The sequence below is a fragment of the Bos taurus genome, chromosome 5 (genome assembly GCF_002263795.3).
Source record: "Bos taurus isolate L1 Dominette 01449 registration number 42190680 breed Hereford chromosome 5, ARS-UCD2.0, whole genome shotgun sequence".
Lineage (NCBI taxonomy): Eukaryota > Metazoa > Chordata > Mammalia > Artiodactyla > Bovidae > Bos > Bos taurus.
The window spans coordinates 104151121-104170315 of NC_037332.1; the positions used below are offsets into that span (position 1 = coordinate 104151121).

General features: G+C 49.7%; 1 protein-coding gene and 1 long non-coding RNA gene across 2 annotated transcripts in view; one reads left to right on the forward strand and one right to left on the reverse strand.

The window, feature by feature from the left end:
* The window catches only part of CD9 (CD9 molecule), a 35682-nt gene extending 27517 nt beyond the window's left edge, over window positions 1-8165 (reverse strand). The window contains 1 exon segment of the mRNA NM_173900.2: window positions 8036-8165. Within this exon segment, the coding sequence (NP_776325.1) occupies window positions 8036-8101 (66 nt within the window). The 5' untranslated portion in view covers window positions 8102-8165.
* Window positions 8166-8275: 110 nt separating this feature from the next.
* LOC101906999 (uncharacterized) lies at window positions 8276-12994 on the forward strand. Its single transcript, XR_806922.4, has 2 exons — window positions 8276-12314; window positions 12562-12994. It is a non-coding gene; the product is annotated as an uncharacterized lncRNA (long non-coding RNA).
* The last annotated feature ends 6201 nt before the right edge of the window (window positions 12995-19195 follow it).

Below are 19195 nucleotides of genomic sequence, written 5' to 3' on the forward strand. Positions count from 1 at the left end.
TCACAGCTCCCTATCCTAAGGGTTCCTCTCCAGCACTGGAAGAGCATCTAAATGCCTTGTTGAAATGAGTTTTCTGGTCTCTTAAGGGTTACCTGTCTTGGGGAATCAGGGCTATAATGTTATTGAAGTGGGGGAAAGTAGGCTGGTAGAAAGGAGGCTTTAAAAAGTTTGAGCACCAATAGTAAAACAGGATGAAACCCACAGCCCCACATCAGAAGAAAGAAGGCACTTATAGTGTATCAGGGTGAGCAGGAGGAAGAGGCTTAGGGGGAGTTTCCTGTCCGTGGAGGGCACATTCTGCTGGGGTGGCTTCCCACCCATCAGCGGGAGACATGGATGTGAGGAGTGCAAGCAAACAGGCACATTGCGATTGTTCATCTAGAAGGGAAGAGTTGTTCTCGACTGGGACCTGTAAATAACTACATCTTAGTCTTTTCAGGCTTTTATAACAAAGTACCGTGGACCTGTGGAAAAGTCCAAGATCAAGGCACAGTCCTCATGAGCTCATCACCCCAAAGGCCATGCCTCCAAATACCACTGCATTAGACTTTAGGATTTAACGTAGGAATATGAAGAGACATAGTCTATAGCAAACTATCTTTTTAAACAAATGCTTTGGCTGTGCCCCCATGGCATGTGGAATCTTTGTTCCCCAACCTGGGATCAAACCCATACCCCCCGCAGTGGAAGTGAGGAGTCTTAACCACTGGACAGCTGGAGAAGTCTCTATGGCAAACTATCTCTTAAAAACACCAAACCTCCCAAAGAAGACATCCTGATGGCCAACAGGCACATGAGAAGATGCTCACAGTCACTAATTGTTGCTGCTGCTCCTGCTAAGTCACTTCAGTCGTGGCAGACTCTGTGCGACCAGGATTCCCCGTCCCTGGGATTCGCCAGGCAAGAACACTGGAGTGGGTTGCCATTTCCTTCTCCAATGCATGAAAGTGAAGTCGCTCAGTCCTGCCCGAGTCTTAGCGACCCCATGGACTGCAGCCTACCAGGCTCCTCCGTCCATGGGATTTTCCAGGCAAGAGTACTGGAGTGGGGTGCCATCGCCTCCTCCACACTTATTGTTAAGGAAATGCAAATTAAAACCACAGTGAGATATATTACACCTGTCAGAAAGGCTATTATCCAAAGGTCAACAAGTAACAGGTGTTGACGAGGATGTGGAGAAAGGGATCCTTGTGCAGTCTTGGTGGGCATGTAAACTGGTGCAGCCAGTATTGAGGTTCCCCAGAAGATTAAAAATGGAAGTGGTCCAGCAATTTCACTTGCAGTTACAGATCCGAGGAATATGAAAACACTAATTTGAAAAGTTACATGCACCCTGATGTTCACTGCAGCACTATTTACTATTGTAAACAGCTAGTGCCAAGATGTGGTAACAATGTAAATGTAAATGGATAAAGAAGTGGTGCGCGCGCGCGCGCGCACACACACACACACACACACACACACACACACACACACACACACACACACCAGAATATTATTCAGCCATAAAGAAGACAGAAATTGTGCCATTTGTGACAACACGGATGGAAGTGGAAGGTATTATGTTAGGTGCAATCTGAAAAACAACACAAATGAACAAACCAGACCCACAGACACAGAGAACAGATGGGTGGCTGCCAGAGGGGAAGAAGGCTGGGGGATGGGACGTGAAACAGGCGCAGGAGATCCAGAGGTACAAAATCTTCAGTTATAAAATAAGTAAGTCAAAAAAATAAAATAAAATAAAATAAATAAGTCATTTGTTATTTGTGATGTACAGCATGGCAACTGTAGTCAGTGATACTGTTTTGCAAATTTGAAAGTCGCTCTCATTTCAAGAAAAAGATACATGAACCCTGATGTTCACTGCGGCACTATTTACAATAGCCGAGGTATGGAAACATCCTAATTGTAAATGGATAAAATGATGTAGTATATACTCAAGAAAAAAGAAGGCTGTGACTTTGGTGACAGATGGTGCCTAGACTTACTCTGGTGCTTTTTTCAGGGTATACAAATGTCAAATCATTATGATTTTGGAGGAAGGTCCTACTGATTTCATGGGATTTCCCACCCCCAAAAATTCAGACTTGCCAGTCAAGGATGACAGCATGCAGTATTTAAAAACTATCCAGAAGTCAGTGTTTTTTTGGTGGCGGGGAAGAATTACTGGATGGATGTAATTAAAATAAAATTATCTCATCTGGACACAGGATGTTGCTTTCCACAGCTGCCTGCCATCGTCTGACGGAAAACGAACATGTCCCTGGACCAGTGTTACTTTTTCCACGGAACGAAGCAGGCAAGTATCTGCAGTTAGACTTGGAAAACATAAATTCAAAAAAAAAAAAAAAAAAAAGTATTGTTTAGCACTTTTGATCTCCTGAATTCCCTTGGTTGCAAAGGATGATCTCTGGGTGAACCTGGGTCCCATAGTCTCTTCCCCAGATTTTCAAGTCCCCAAATGATGAAATCAGTGCTCTTCTGTAGGTTAGAGGGAATGATGGTTTCTGCAAGACTGGTTGAAAAGACCTGTGATGGCTCCCAATAAAGTTCCCCTGATCCTACTCTGGGGGAGGTGGGAACACAGAATATAAACATGCAGCTTCGAGAAACTTTTCCACGCTCCTCTGTCCAGACTATCCACCAAGGAGGCTACAGGACCACAGAAGCCATGGTGACCTGTGACTTCAGGTCCCTCATCTCACAGCCAGAGGTACCCAAGAAAGCCAATCAAGGCTTGGGTTCTTCAGTAGAAAAGGTGCTTGTGTTAAGTCCCAGGGGTATTAAGCCCGAGACTGTGCAACAGATCCCAAAAGGCGGGCCTCCTTGCAAAATGGAATTGAACAGGAAAACAAGACACATCAAACACGGACACACAGTTCTGTGTGTAAGAGGGAAGATTCGCCTTGGACACAAAAAGGAAAAGCGTGAGAACACTGATGGGTGAGGTCTAAAACCGCAGAAGGCTTCATTTAGCAGAGTAAGCATTCCGGTGAGGACAGCCCTCCGAAGGGCTGTTTATCAAAATGGTTCTGCACCAGCAGTGGTTTCGTTGGAGCACAAAGAGGAAGGTCTGGAATGGTGCTGTGGGCCATTTTGAAAAAAAAGAATAGAGTGTGTGTGCCTGTGTAGGAATCCCGCCTCTCGCCCCCGGGGCCCCCATCAGGAGTCAGACCTGTTGTTGATAACCACTGGAGGGCAAAGTGGAGGGGGTAAAAGCCATCAGGAGCCAGGCAGGGAGAAGTCCTATTTTCCTGAGCAGAGGCAGACACCTGGCCTCCTCTCCCCTCTCCCCTAACCTGCCAGGCTCTGTGCAAACGCAGCTGGCTCTTGCCGGGCTCCGGCTGTCCGGGTGCCAAAGGGTGGAAGCCATTTCATGCAAGAGCCCAGCGGCCTGCCGAGCCCAGCGCTGAGCAAACAGCCTCTGGGGGGAAGCCGCAGGTTAGGTGGGAGGGGCATCAGCCAGCGCCACCCCTGCTGGTCCACCCCCCACCCAGACCCCGAATCCCGGGGCCTCTGCAGTTTGATTTCCAGAGGTGGGGCCACCCATGACATGGAGTCAGTGTCCTGAAGTGGGGATCGCAGAGGTGGGTGGAGGAACGAGGCTGGCGGTGACGCAGGAGGAGGAGGAGGAGGAGGAGGAGGAGGAGGAGGAGGAGGAGGAGGAGCCCGGAGTGTGTGGACGAGGGGTGTGCACCTGGCTACCTCTCTGGTTTCAACTTCCATACTTCTCAGGCAGTGGCTCCCACCCTCCCTACCTCCTTTCCCCTCAGGAATGATAAGAGAGCCACAGCTGGAAGCTTACTCTGCACCCAGGACTAAGCTCCTGGGCCAAGTGCATCACAAGCACGTGCTCCTGTAACCCATAGCCACCCTGGGGGGTGGGGGCAGGCGCCAGCTCCACGTGATGATGGGGAAATCGAACCCAGAGCTGCTGGTGCTCTGACCACTGCGCAGCACTGCCATGAAACGCTCACCCAGGGGGAGACCTCACCCAGGAGGAGTGGAGGCAACTCCAGGGTTAACAGGAAAGAGAGGCAAGACTCAGGTCCCAGAAATAAAGGTCAAATGAAGCCACTCTCTGAGCCAAGCCTGGGTACCCACTATACACTTCCATTTCCGGACTCCTATTTTGGGTTGTGTGGGAATGTCCTTCGCTGTAGGTCACGGGGGTGGGGTTGGTTTCTTAGGCTGACCTTTTGGGACCATTTGCTCCCACTCACTGGTCTTACAGATGAGGAAGCTGAGCTATGGAGTTCAAAAGTGACCTGCTTGGTCATACTGTATAGCGCAGGTAACTATAGTCACTATCTTCTAATAACCTATAATGGAAAATTACTTCAAAAATAATAAATGTGTATGTGTATAACTGAATCATCTGGCTGTGTGCCTGAAGCATTGTAAGTCAACTATATTTCAATACAATGTATATATATTAAGAAGAAAAAAAGTGACCTGCTCGGGACTTCGCTAGTGGTCCAGTGGTTAATTTAAGACTGTGCTCCCAATGCAGGGGGCATGGGTTTGGGCCCTTGTCAAGGAACTAGATTCCACATGCCGCAGCTAAATAAAACACACACACACACACACACACACACACACACACACACACACACGTGACATGCTCAAAGTGGGCTGAGGGCAGAGCTGACCCAGGTCCCTGAACTCTGGTTTCCACGGAGCCTGTCTTAGGCCCAGAAGATACTGTTTCTCGAGAAAGAGAAATTCCCTGCTCTTCCCATCAGTGAGGGAGGGGTCAGGGATGAGGTGGGGGGACATAGTGAGCAAAGGGCAGAGGGAGGTGAAGGTAGAATGGGAAAGCCCGGCCTGGCCCAGCTCTGGTTCCCCACTAAACAGCTGAGGCTGTCACTCTGGCATCACAACAGGTTTCCCCTCTCAATCTTCTCTGGAGGGCGGGTGGGCAAGCAGGTCAAAGGAAACCCAGAAACAACTGAAACGGAACTGGGAAGTAAGAGTCCTGGGGCCACTGGAAGGACAGAATGACCGCTGACTTGGCTGCAGGCACCAGGGGCCTTACTTCTGGGGGTGGAGGGCAGGTGGTGCAGGCTGTGCTGTCACCGAGGGGCCCTCAGGAATGAGAATGGGGGCCAGGGAAGAGGTACACCCTTCCTCCTTGATTGCCCCTGCCACTGAGGTGGGCCTCTCCTCTCTGGATCCCTGCTGGACCACCCCTCTCAGCATCCCCTGGCCATGAGGTATGGGTGACTCCTACCCTCCCAACTCCTGCTCTTCAAGGCCCATATCAGGTCCCAAACACTGAATTTATAAATTCTGAGTCTCAAGAGAGAAAGGGAAGTGACGACATCATAACGATCCAAGCAAGCAGTTCCCTCAGGTCACGGTTTCCCTTAAAAATCATTTTTTGAGGGCTTGTTGCCACCCTCCTATCATTCTTATCCAGCTGGGTATGGTGGCTAGCGGTGACATAAAGTGCACTGGGCACACTACAGCCCACAGACCTGTTTTCAAACTTACCTCTGATGCTCTCCAGCCACCTGACCCTGGCCAAGTTACGGAACCTCTCTGGGGACTGGTTTCCTGGTCATTGATAAAAATGGGGATAATGCTTTCTGCTCTGACCATATTGTGGGACTTGGAAAAGGACTTTGCAGGCTGTACCGTGCTGCACAAGAGATCACAGTGTTCCTTTACTCTATCACCTCCTAGGAGATGAGGGCTACATCTCTATAGGGACCTTAATACAGGAGTACTGAACAAATGGGCTTCCCTGGTGACTCAGTGGTAAAGAATCCTCCTGCCAATGCAGGAGATGTGGGTTTGATCACTGGGTCGGGAAGATCCCCTAGAGAAGGAAATGGCAATCCACTCTAGTATTCTTGTTGGGTAAATCCCACGGACAGAGGAGCCTGGTATGCTACAGTCCATGGGGTAACAAAAGAGCTGGACACAACTTAGCAACGAAACAACAACGACAACTTAACAATAGTTGATTCAGATTCTTGCAGCTACTGCTTACCCCCCACACCACCTGTTACCAGGTCCCCTTGTTGGTTTTGTGATGGAGACGGAAGAGGACAGGACCCAAAGGATCTAGGGGCCGAGGTATTGGCTTGGTTCCTGTGACGCTGATCGGATCAGCCCAGTTCCGGTTCCCACTTCTTTACTGTGAAGAAGTTGGACAGGATGACCTCGAAAGTCATTTCCAATTCTACACCCAACCGGTCCCAGAATGAGTCATCTCTGTTTCAGATGACACTGCCCATCAGCAGCACTGAGCCCAGGTGGGGGCAGCTCTGGACATGGGTGGGGTGGCAGACTGGAGGCTGCCGGAGAGGTCTTGGAGTCTCCCACCAGGCTCTGCCGGGCTCCTCTGTCCATGGCATTCTCTAGGCAAGAATACTGGAGTGGCTTGCCATGCCCTCCTCCTCCAGGGGATCTTCCCGACCCAGGGATCGAACTCATGTCTGTTGCATCTCCTGGACTGGCAGGGGGGTTTCTTTACCACTAGCGCCACCTGGGAAGCCAAGGAGTCACCAGGGGACTAGCAGGGGAGAGAAGGTGCTAGAGGAAAACTCCTTAAATGACTAGGGTGGGGCAAGGCGGGGCTAGCCCGCCTTCCACATTCTTTTCTGGTGCCTCTGTTGGGGTGAGGAGGAAGCCAGGCTGGCAGCCAGCTGGCTGGCTGCTGGGACTAGTGGGAACAGCAGGAGGGTCTCCCTAGAGCAGGCCCTGGGCTGGGCAGGGCACATCTATGCTCCACCTTCACTAGGGCAGGTGTTTGGTGTGATGACTTGAGCAAGGGCAGGTCCGTCTCATATCCCGTCAGCTCCAGGGAGAGGAGTAAATCTTGGGAGACTTTTCCCTGGGGCTCATGGGGAAACAGATCCGAGTGAATAAGTACAGTTTTGTTACAAGCCTCCTGTGGCATGCCCCTGCTTCTATAGCCATCTCTCTCTGGAGAGTGGCACAGGATCTGCCTTTCCAAATGCCTTCCTGATGGCAAAGGGGCAAACATCGTCCACCTGTGAGCGGGGGAAGTGGCCCTGAAATTAGGACACCAAGTCCCCTACCCCTTGCCTCGGTGTCTGGGTGGCCCCTTAATTCCCCTAGGGAGGGCTCCGAGGGGCCTCTCCCCTTCCCCGCTGCCCGCCTCAGGCTGCCGTAGGCTGAGAGGCTGCCAGTGGCCGGCAGCGGGAGTCTTGGAACTCCCAGGCCTGCGTCCTCCCCAGGTGACAGTCCGCTCCCGGTGGCCCCACCCGGCTTCTGGGTGGGCTGGCGAGGGAGGAGGTAGGGCGGCCACCTGATCCCTCCCGGAAATGGAGAAACACGGGACTCATCCCACACGGGCGCCGATAAGCATCGGCCCCAACTCTCCCCAACAGTCCCGGAGTTCTCTCCAGTCCAGATACTTATCGCCCTTTGGGGAAAAAGAAAATCAAGACAAGCTAGTCTTTCAGGTAGTTTTGAGGGAGCTCGGACTTTCTCACGCCGGGTCAGAATCAGTCTGAGAGCTCGGGGGTGCAGGAGGGACCCCGACTTTCATTCACGAATGGGGTCCCGGGACGCCGACACCCGCGGTCAGGGCGTCCCTTCCCCTCCCGTGCAAACGTGCCAACAGCTCTTGGCTGAGCGCCCCCGGAGAGACATTAGTCCCTTTTCGCGTCCGCATCCTTCCCCTCCTCGCGGCCCCGGATCGCACAGTCCGCCACAGCCCCCCACGATTAGGGCCTTAAGTCCCCAGCAGAGGGGTGCTCTGATTCTTCCTCTTGCTCGGAGGGGCTCGGGGTGGGAGCAGACACAACTCCACCCGCAGGTCATCAGGGCCGCGCGTCAGCCGCCCGCCTCGCTTCGGACGCGCCCCGGACCAACCCGTCCGCCCCGCCCGTCTCGGCTCGGGCCGAGGAGTTAGTTGGAGGCCGCAGCGCCGTCTCCTCCCCGCCAGGAGTCTTCCCCGCACAGGCTGGGCGGGTGCCCTGCAACCCCGATCGCGGACTGAGTGCGCCGGGCGGACAGGTGGCCCCCGAGAGGCGCGCGCGGCAGTCGCACTCACCCAGAAGATGAAGTTAAATCCGAAGAGCAGGTATTTGATGCACTTGGTGCCTCCTTTGACCGGCATGATGCGAGCTAGAGTGGTCTGGGTTGGACTGATGTGAAACGGGGCCGCGTGAGGCCGGGACGGGTGGGACCAGGCTGTGGACTGAGGTACGCGCGGCTGCGGCTGGCCTCGGGGCTGCACTTTTAAAAAGTGCCACTCCTCGGCCGCGCGCCGCCGCGGTGCGCATGTGCGGGGCCCCGCCCACGCCCCGCAGGCCCCGCCCCCGGCCCACCTGCCACGCCACGCCCAGGTCCCGGGGCCCGCGGCTCCTCCCGCCTCTGGCTCGGTGCTCCCCACCTAGTCGGCCGGACCTGACTTCCCGCCTTGGCTTCCCTTTCCTCCCAACCGTCCTGGGGTCTTTCCAGGCCGTCATCCCTGGCCGATTTCATCCTGGAATTATGTGAAGGCCTCACCCCTTTCGGTTCTCTCCTGGATTCTGCCCCTCCCGAGCCCTCTACCCTAGGGAGAACTTCCCCGGTGGGTGGTGAGGGCAGAGGCCCCTTACCTAAGATGGCCAGCAGAATGAGGGCTCTTCTTGCTTGGGGCCCGATTTGAAGAGAAACTGTTTCTGTCTCCCTGGGGCGGCTCCTTGCACACTTTCACTCTGAAGCACACTCTTCACTCGGCACACGGAGGCTTGCCTTCCGGATGGGAGGATCAGTAGGGGCTTATGGAAGTAATCCTGAAACACCATCAATGAATAGTAATAGGTCTGAGAGCTGGACACTGTGGGATTGCTTCCTGGATTTGTGGTTCAGATGCCCCAAAGAAGAGAAGGGCTGTAGCCTGGCTTCTGTTCTTGCCTCTTCTCTTCATCACCCTCCTTCTTGCCCTTGACACTGCCCACTGCCACATCTTTGAGCTCCTGTGCCAGAGTTCTTAGGGTGTTTCTCCTCTGCTCCAACATGTCCAGCAAATGACAAATGTTGGCTAGGATGTGGAGAAAAGGGAACCCTGCTAGATGGTTGTGCTGTGCTTAGGTCGCTCAGTTGTATCCAACTCTTTTCGACCCCATGGACTGCAGCCCACTAGGCGCCTCTGTCCATGGGATTATCCGGGCAAGAATACTGGCATGGGTTGCCATGCTCTCCTCCAGGGGATCTTCCCAACCCAGGGATTGAACCCAGGTGTCCCGCATTGCAGGCAGATTCTTTACCATCTGAGCCACCGGGGAAGCCCCCAAAACTGTTGAGGGGGAATACAAATTGATACAACCACTATGGAAAGCAGTATGGAGGTTCTTTAAAAAATTAAAAATATAACTACACAGCAATTCCACTCCTGGGTATTTGTCCAAAGAAAATGAAAACACTACTTGGAAATACATTTGCACCCCTATGTTCATTGTAACATTATTTCTAGCAGCCAAGATATGGAAACAACAGAAGTGGTCCATCAATAGATGAATGGATAAAGAAAAAATATATATATATGATGAAATATTACCCATAAAAAGAAGGAAAACTTGCAACCACATAGATGAACCTAGAGGGTATTTTGCTAAGTGAAATAAATCAGAGAGAGAAAGACAAATGGAGCCTAAAAAAAAAAAAAGTGTAACTAAACAGAAACAGAGATATACATACAGAGATACCAACAGTTGGTTGCCAAGTGGAGGTGGGTAGGGGGAGGAGAGAAATAGGTGAGGGAGATTAGGAGGTACAAACTTTCAGTTACAAAATAAATGAGTCAGGGGTATGAAATGTGCAGTGTAGGAAATATAGTCAATAATTATGTGATATCTTTGGACAGTGACAGATAATAACTAGACTTACTGTGGTGATCATTTCAAAATGTATAGAAATATCGAATCACTATGTTATGTATGTATCAGGAACTGACACAATGTTTTAGGTCAATTATACTTCAAAAACAAGCAAACAAGCTCAGAGAGAGAGATTAGATTTGTGGTTACCAGAGGTGGAGGTGGGGAGGTAGGAGAAGGGGAATTGGATGAAAGTGATCAAAAGGAACAAACTTCCAGTTGTAAGATAAATAAGTACTAGGGATTTAATGTACAATATGATAAATATAATCAACAGTGCTGTAAGTTATAAGGAAAACTGTTAAGAAAACAAATCCTAAGAGTTCTCAGGACAACGAAAAACATGTAAATATTTTTCTGTTTCTTTCATGTATGTATATGAGGCATGGATATTCGCTAAACCCATTGTGGTAATCATTTCATGATGTACATGAGTCAAATCATTATGTCATACACCTTAAACGTATACAGTGTACACCTTAAACGTATACAGTGCTGTACGTCAATTATATCTCTGTTAACTAAAAAAGATGCACAATGTGAGAGTTGCGAGTTAAGTTTTATTTGGGGCAAAATGAGGACTGCAGCCCAGGAGGCAGCACCGCAGATAGCTCTGAGAGACTGCTCCAAAGGCGCAGTGGGAGGACGGTCAACATATAAGATTTTGGTGAAGGGGGAGTTCGATACCATCAAGCACTCATTTTACAAAAGGTTTTCTGCTAGTCACGAGGATTTGATGTCATCATGAAGGGATTTAGTGCTTTTCTAGATATGAGAAGATGGCAAGGATTGGAATCATAAAATTTGTTACTGAAAATATCCAACTATATAAAAACGAGTTCCACCAGGTTCCCTGGAGCACAGAGTGCCTCACTCTCCACCCTGAACCCCCTCGGGGTGTTTAAGGCCAGCAGCTGCAGCAGTGCAGGGTTCAATCTCTGCAGAGGCAGATGGCAAATGCCCTTGCTGTTCAGTCGTTGGCAATGCTCTTGGCAAGTGCCAGTTTGTAGTTGACATCTCAAAGAAACTGGAAGAAAAAATACTTTCCGCAGCGCTCCTACATACAATGACTTACGTCAAAATTCCTTATTTTGCCCTCCACAGCACCCCAGCCCTGCATGGGGCACGTGGTGTGTTCCCTCTGGCTGGCTAACCGTCCCCTCTTCACTTGTAAAAATTCCATGCCTCCTTAAACATTCCTTTCCTGGTTCTCACCAAAGGCTAAGGAGATTCCCCCTACTTTAAAAAACCCCAAACCCTTTCACATTTTTTTGTCAAAATTAAGTTTCCTTTTTTTTTTTTTAATGACAAAGGCAAAACCTCCTTGATTACCAAAACATCAGAAAATACCAATAGTTTTTGCCTAACTCAAACATAACTCAAAATAACACCCACCCGAAACAGCGTGTATTACCACTTTGAAATTATATTTTGCTCTGTTTATTATCACTGTTACATTTGTCTCATCAATTTGTTCATTCAGGCCAAAATGTGGTTTCAGTATCCAGGCGCATGAGGGTATATTCTTAGAGCAGTAGGGGACTGAGCCTGTTACATGACCGCAAGGAGTGAGGCTTGAAGGCCAGGGGAGCTCAAAGCAGACTTTTGACCCAAACAGGGAAGCAGGCTGCAGAGTGCCTTGAAAAGTGGTTGTAATCAAGGGAGAATTGGGCAAAGTTAGGGCAGGGGCTGTCTGGAGTCTGGGCTGGAGCTCACAGTAGTGGGGAGGTGTGTGGGGAAGTGAGGCGGGCATCTAGCTAGAGGTGCCTCCTGGCACTGGACTCTGCCCTCGGGGGTGAGGGATCACTGGTGGACTTAAGCGAGGGGAACCTGTGTTTTGGGTAGTTGGGTGGTGGGGGAGCAGGAGGGGCAGGCAGAAGGCTGCTTGACTCTAAGGACCATTTTCTGTGTCTCCAGACCTTGGCTCAGAGTGCTGGGGGCTTAGACTGTGACTCAGATGGTAAAGAATCTGCTTGCAAAGCAGGAGACCCGGGTTTGATCCCTGGGTCAGAAAGATCCCCTGAAGAAGGGAAAGGCAACCCACTCCAGTATTCTTGCCTGGAGCATTGCATGGACAGAGGAGCCTGACGGGCTGCCATCCAAGGGGTCACAAAGAGTCAGACATCACTGAGCGACTAAGACTGAAAGGTGAGAACATTTGCGGTTGGGGAGTGAGGCAGCTAGAGACGGAGGTGATCTGGGGACCCATGGAGGTACATCAGGAGGATGTGGGTTCAGGTCAAAGACCCAGGGGTGAACTGAGGTGGGACAGCAGAGTGGAGGCTGGAGAGAAGGCGGCAAACAGGGAGAGGGGATGAGTGTGTGAGAGGGTGGCCAGGGGAGGTCAGAGTCAAGGCAGCTCATTCACTTCTTCTTCTGGTGTTTCTGGGGAGCCTGCTGTGTGTCCTGGACACAGGGGATGCTGAGAGGACAACGCCCTCTGTCTCACCTGGAAGAATCGCAGTGCAGGTCAGACTAAACCCCAGGAGTATTTGTTCGGGGTGTAACTGAGCAGGACCCTATGGGGTCTTCCCCAGGACAGGCCTCCCCCATATCCTCTGCTTTAACTCCTCTCTGAAGTACCCTGTTGTTGCTGTTTAGTTACTAAATCACGTCTGACTCTTTGTGACCTCATGGAGTGTAGCCCGCCAAGCTCCTCTGTCCATGGAATTCTCCAGGCAAGAATCCTGGAGTAGGTTGCCATTTCCTTCTCCAGGGGATCTTCCTGACCCAGGGATCGAACCTGCATCTTCTGCTTGGCCAGCAGATACTTTACCACGGAGCCAATTGGGAAGCCCTCTAAAGTATCTGAAGTATCTGAAGCACATTTTCCGAGTTGTTTCAGAGATGTGAAAACTCCTCATCGAAAGGAAGATGTTAACTACCTGATGACCAAGAGCATACAGCCCCAGGCCTCTTGAAGCCTAAGGACTGATAACGTTCACCTCTGTGACACTGCCTGCTGCCTCACCATCAGCCCATCAGAGAACTGTGTACAAGCTGATCACATACCCTGTGACCCCTCCCACCTCCCTCACTTGGTTTGTAAAAATGCTTTACCTAAACCCTTTGGATAGCCTGAGGTTTTTCAGGGCACACGGCACCCGTCTCCTTGCATGGCCCTACAATAAATCTTTCTTTGCTCCAAACTTTGACGTTTCAGTTTATTTGACCTCCCTGTGTGCCAGGCGCACGAACTTGTGCTAGTAGAGGGGAGATTTGGCCTAGGGACTCACAGGGGCCAGGGTGTGTCCCCAGGTCTGCCTGGGAACGAAGAGGCTTCCAACCTCTGTGGGGGACATGGCAGCCAACTTTGGAAGGCAGGCCAGTAGACAAGGTGGGGGGTGGCGGGGTGTGGGGCGGGGGGCAGGGAGGAATTCCAGGTAGAGGGAACCACATGCAAAGGCACAGGGCAGGAAACCACAGGTCGCTGCTGGGGAATCGCCACAGTGGGTGAGACAGGGAAGGAAGGAGGAAGGGAAGGAGAGGCAGAGAAAACAGAATTTCCTTAATGTTGCCAGGAGCAGCCATGCATAGGAGTTTCCCCTCTGTCGCTGCCACTCACCCACTGGGGCTGAGGACAGTTTGGTCCAGCCACATGTAGGGCAGGCTTGAAGGAAGACAGGAAACCAGACAAGAGCTCATGTGCTCAGCCAGAGCCCACCTGTCTTTTGAGAACAGGTCTAAGGAGAGGAAAGATTTTATCTTTTTAATATACCCTTCACCCTGGCCTGGACTTCCCTGGTGGCTCAGCGGTCAAGAATCTGCTTGCAATGCAGGAAACTCGAGTCTGATCCCTGCATTGGGAAGATCCCCTGGAGAAGGAAATGGCAACCTACTCCAGTATTCTTGCCTGGAGAATCCCATGGGCAGAGGAGCCTGGTAAGCTACAGTCCGTGAGGTTACAAAAGAGTCGGACACGACTTAACCACCAAAGGACAGCTCCCTGAACCATTCTCCCTCCATTGCTCACAAGCCCAGATAGGAGGAGCTCAGGAAACATTTAGTTTCTAACCTTCTTTGGGTGATTCTGAACCCTGACTGTTTTATTCACCTGCCACAGGAGTGCCCAGGAAATGTTGGCAAAGGTTACTATTACTGTTATTATTTGTACTATTACTGTTATCATTTGCCCTCAAGAAACCGTGGGAGGGGCCATGGTGAAACATCAAATTACTTAGTAAATCAAGAAATCAAGGGGGTCCTTAGAATGTGAATGAGGCAATCCGAGTTCTATTCTGGGTGATATCCAATGAACCACCTCAGGCTCCTCACCTGCACAATAAAATTTTTTAATGTCTTTTTTTTTTTTAATTGTGGTGAAAGTCATGTAACATGTGCCCAGTCACTCAGTTACATTCAATTCTTTTGCAACCCCATGGACAATAACCCGCCAGGCTCCTCTGTCTATGGGACTTTCCAGGTGAGAATACTGGAGTAGGTTGCCATTTCCTCTTCCAGAGGTCACATAATATAAAACACACCATTTTAATCATATTTCACTGTACAGTTCAGTGGCACTAAGTACATTCACACAGTTGTGCAGCTCTCACTATCATCCGTCTCCCAAATCTTTCAGCTTCCTAAACCTGAAACTCTGTCCGCATGAAATGCTGAGTCCCCATCCCCACCATCCCCAGCCCCTGGCAACTACCAATGTACTTTCTGACTCTATGCATTTGACTGTTCTAGGTACCTCATAAGGATCCTAGGATCCTCGTGGTGGATTCACTCCAATATTCTTGCCTGGAAAACTCCCATGGACAGAGGAGCCTGACGGACTACAGCCCATGGGATTGAAAAGAGATGAACAACTTAGTGACTGAAGAAGAACAACAAAGTATATTGAAATGCATTTTTAGGATTAAGTTAATATATGTCCTATAAACAGATTATATCTTCTTTTTTCTCCTCCCTGTGCTATATGTAGGTTCTCACCAGCCATCCACTTCATACATAGTAGCTGTACCGTGACTTTCTGAATTAGGAGATGGCAGGTCTCCTCCATTCCCGGGTTCGATTCCTGGATGGGAAAGATCCCCTGGAGGAGAGCATGGCTACTCACTCCAGTATTTTTGCCTGGAGAATCCCATGGACAGAGGAGCCTGGTGGGCTACAGTCCACGGCGTGGAACAGAGTCCGACATTACTGAGCACGCGCCTTTAGCTCCATTCCCGGTGGCACGAGTCCCTGTTCCAGAGTGTGTTTGTGACGGGTGTTTTGTCCCACAGGCAACCAGGAAATGGAGCAATGGAAAAAACATGGTTTGCTTTAACTGGAAGGGGAAAATCTGGGTAAGCCCCTGAGTCAGAGATCACATGGAGGCAGCGAGGTCTTCCAGGCTCTGCGGTGAAGGGTGAAGGAGTGGGAAGACTTCCTCCCCTCTCTCAGAGAATCCTGTTTCTGGAAAACCCTGCTCCTGGGGCTGACGGTCCACTTTGGCTCTTGTGCCCCACCTACTGGTAAGACATGAACACAGGGCTGGGGCGACGAAGACGGGCCACGCCCATCTGCGTGGGGTGTTTTCACCTCCCGAAGCAGAAGGCGGCAGGAGGACCCACTCTCAAGGGCCATTAAGGCCTCCCAGCCGCCACTCCAGTGGCCATTTCTCCTTGCTGAGCCCGCTGACCAGCCCTTCCTTCTAGACAACTCCCCTTCACTGTCCCAGGTGCTGCACCATCTTGGTTCACTCTTTTCCCTTCTAGAAACGTCTTTGCTGTTCCTTGGGCTTCCCTGGTGGCTCCGTGGTAAAGAATCCACCTGCAGTGCAGGAGACACTGGAGACCTGAGTTGGATCCCTGGGTTGGGAAGATGCCCTGGAGTAGGAAATGGCAACCCACTCCAGTGTTCTTGCCTGGAAAATCCCATGGATAGAGGAGCCTGTCAGGTTACAGTCCATGGGACACAAAAGAGTTGAACACGGCTGATTGCCACACACACACACGTGTGTGTGTCCATGCTTTGGTGGTGAACTCCTTTGAACACACTTGCATTTGGTTGATTTCTGTGTTCTCCAAGCATCCAGTTCCTTGGTGGCCTGGAGGAACCCTCTGCAAACATGTGGAAAAGCTGCAAGGGAGTGAGTCTTCCTCCTGGCCTGTGTTCTCTACTCCCCTCTCTTCCTGGACTTGCATAGCCCCCTTTTTCTCCCTCCATTTTTCTTTTGAGTTGACCTCTCCCTAAGTTCATCGTGATAAACTGGGCCTGTTGGCCATTTCTACTCTAATGTCCCTCTAGATACCCCCTATTTCAAATCCTAAAAGATGGTGCTGTGAAAGTGCTGCACTCAATATGCCAGCAAATTTGGAAAACTCAGCAGTGGCCACAGGACTGGAAAAGGTCAGTATTCATTCCAGTAGAAAAGAAAGGTAATGCCAAAGAATGCTCAAACTACCACACAATTGCCCTCATCTCACACACTAGTAAAATAATGCTCAAAATTCTCCAAGCCAGGCTTCAACAATATGTGAACTGTGAATCTCCAGATGTTCAAGCTGGTTTTAGAAAAGGCAGAGGAACCAGAGATCAAATTGCCAACATCTGCTGGATCATCGAAAAAGCAAGAGAGTTCCAGAAAAACATCTATTTCTGCTTTATTGACTGTGCCATAGCCTTTGACTGTGTGGATCACAATAAACTGTGGGAAATTCTGGAAGAGAATTTTGAGAAATTTGTATGCAGGTCAGGAAGCAACAGTTAGAACTGGACATGGAACAACAGACTGATTCCAAAGAGGAAAAAGAGTATGTCAAGGCTGCATATTGTCACCCTGCTTATTTAACTTATATGCAGAGTACATCATGAGAAACGCTGGGCTGGAAGAAGCACAAGCTGGAATCAAGATTGCCAGGAGAAATATCAATAGCCTCAGATATGCAGATGACACCACCCTTATAGCAGAAAGTGAAGAAGAACTAAAGAGCCTCTTGATGAAAGTGAAAGAGGAGAGTGAAAAACTTGGCTTAAAGCTCAACATTCAGAAAACGAAGATCATGGCATCTGGTCCCATCACTTCATGGGTAATAGATGGGGAAACAGTGGAAACAGTGGCCAACTTTATTCTATTGGGGCTCCAAAATCACTGCAGATGGTGATTGCAGCCATGAAATTAAAAGAGGCTTACTCCTTGGAAGGAAAGTTATGATCAACCTAGACAGCATATTAAAAAGCAGACACGTTACTTTGCTAACAAAGGTGCAACTAGTCAAGGCTATGGTTTTTCCAACAGTCATGTATGGATGTGAGAGTTGGACTATAAAGAAGGCTGAGCGCTGAAGAATTGATTCTTTTGAACTGTGGTGTTGGAGAAGACTCTTGAGAGTCCCTTGGACTGCAAGGAGATCCAACCAGTCCATCCTAAAGGAGCTCAGTCCTGAGTGTTCATTGGTAGAACTGATGCTGAAGCTGAAACTCCAGTACTTTGGCCACCTGATGCAAAGAGCTGACTCATTTGAAAAGACCCTAATGCCTGGAAAGATTGAAGGCGGGAGGAGAAGGGGACAACAGAGGATGAGATGGATGGTTGGATGGCATCACTGACTCTATGGGCATGAGTTTGAGTAAACTCTGGGAGTTGGTGATGGACAGGGAGGCCTGGTGTGCTGCAGTCCATGGGGTCACAAAGAGTTGGACATGACTGGGGGACTGAACTGAACTGAGATAGCCCCACCTCCTAACCCCCCAAATCTGTGAAGATATCACCTTACACATCAAAAGGGATTTTGCACATATGATTATGTTAGGATCTTGAGGTGAGGAGGTTATCCTGGAGTGTGCTTGTGGGCCCAGTGTACTCCTAAGAGTCCTTAGAGGAAGAGGCAGGAGGGTCAGAACCAGAGAAGGAGGCAAGCAGAGATGGGAGGGACATGGGGCCACAAGCCAAGGAATGCAGGCAACGATGGAAATTGGAAACAGCAACGAAGAAGATTCTCCCCTAGAGCTGCCAGAGGCAACAAGTAGAGCCTCACTGTCCCTTTTTAGGCTTCTGACCTGCAGAGTTCTAAAGTGATATGTGCTAAAAAAAACAAGTGTGTGTTTATTTGGATGTGCTGTGTCTTAGCTGTGTACACAAGATCTTCTTTGGGGTGTGCAGGGTCTTTTTCACTTGAGTCATGCAAACTCTTAGCTGTGGCTTGTAGGATCTAGTTCCCTGACCAGAGTTAGAAACCGAGCCCCGCTGTGTTGACAGCATGGAGTCTTAACCAGTGGGCCATCAGGGAAGTCCCAGTATGTGCTATTTTAAGCCACTGTATCTGCAGTACTTTGTCACAGAAGCAATGGAAAGCTAAAAGACTTGTCTCAAAATAAACATCAAGATCAGACTTTGTAATCTCTGAGGGTCTCCCTGTATAAGAGGATGACTTCCTTTCTCCTTGTCCCTCTCCCCTGACCCCTGTTCTCCTCCCAGTCAGCTCCAATCCTTGCCCCCCAACCCGAGACTCCTGTGCTCTGACTACATCTGCTCACTGATGCCGTTCCTGGGTTCTTTGTGTGTGGGTTCAGACACATGTGGTCAGATGAAATATAGTTAAGATGAACCTGAACATAAGAAGCTGTGGCCCCCTGGGGCCTGTGGGGAGGGAGATGAGAGGGGATATCACCTTGGAGTGTCGCTTGCAGAAAGATGGAATCTGGACCTCATGGTGTCCCCCAAGAGGTCACTGTAACCTGGTCTGTGTCGATGTCCAGCACCCATTCCCTCTTCTGGCATCTTATCTGCTTTAGCCTTTTTGTACAATTATACTTTTCTTTTTGTCTTTTTTCCTTCTCTCTCTCTCTCTTTTTTTTTGGCAAATTAACTTTAATATACAGATACAAAAGCAACAAATATAGATTCACAGCATTTATAAGAAATCATTCAAGTAGCATTGTAAATAAATTTTTTAAACAAAATTTCAGACAAAATACATATTTGCACAAGTGATCTTGTACAACACACATCAGCCATCAACAGCTATGTCCTCAGTCAGGAAGCTGTCACCTGACCTGGACAGATAACAGCGTCTTGATGTTGATGAGTTAGAATTGAAGGAAAAAGTGAAGGCAAAAGTGTTAGCTGCCTAGTTGTGTCTGGCTCTCTGTGACTCCATATTCCGTAGCCCGCCAGGCTCCTCTGTCCATGTGATTTCCTAGGCAAGAGTCGTGGAGTGGGTAGCCATTTCCTTTTCCAGGTCTCTCTTAATAACTCTTCTATTTTGGAATAATTTTAGGTTTATACAGAAAAGTTGCAAAGATAGTCCAACTTCCCCCTAATGTTCACATCCTCTTAAAAATTTATTGATTTATGTATTTGTGGCTGCCCTGGGCCTTTGTTGCTGCCCTTGGCCTTTCTCTTGTTGCGGCGAGCGGGG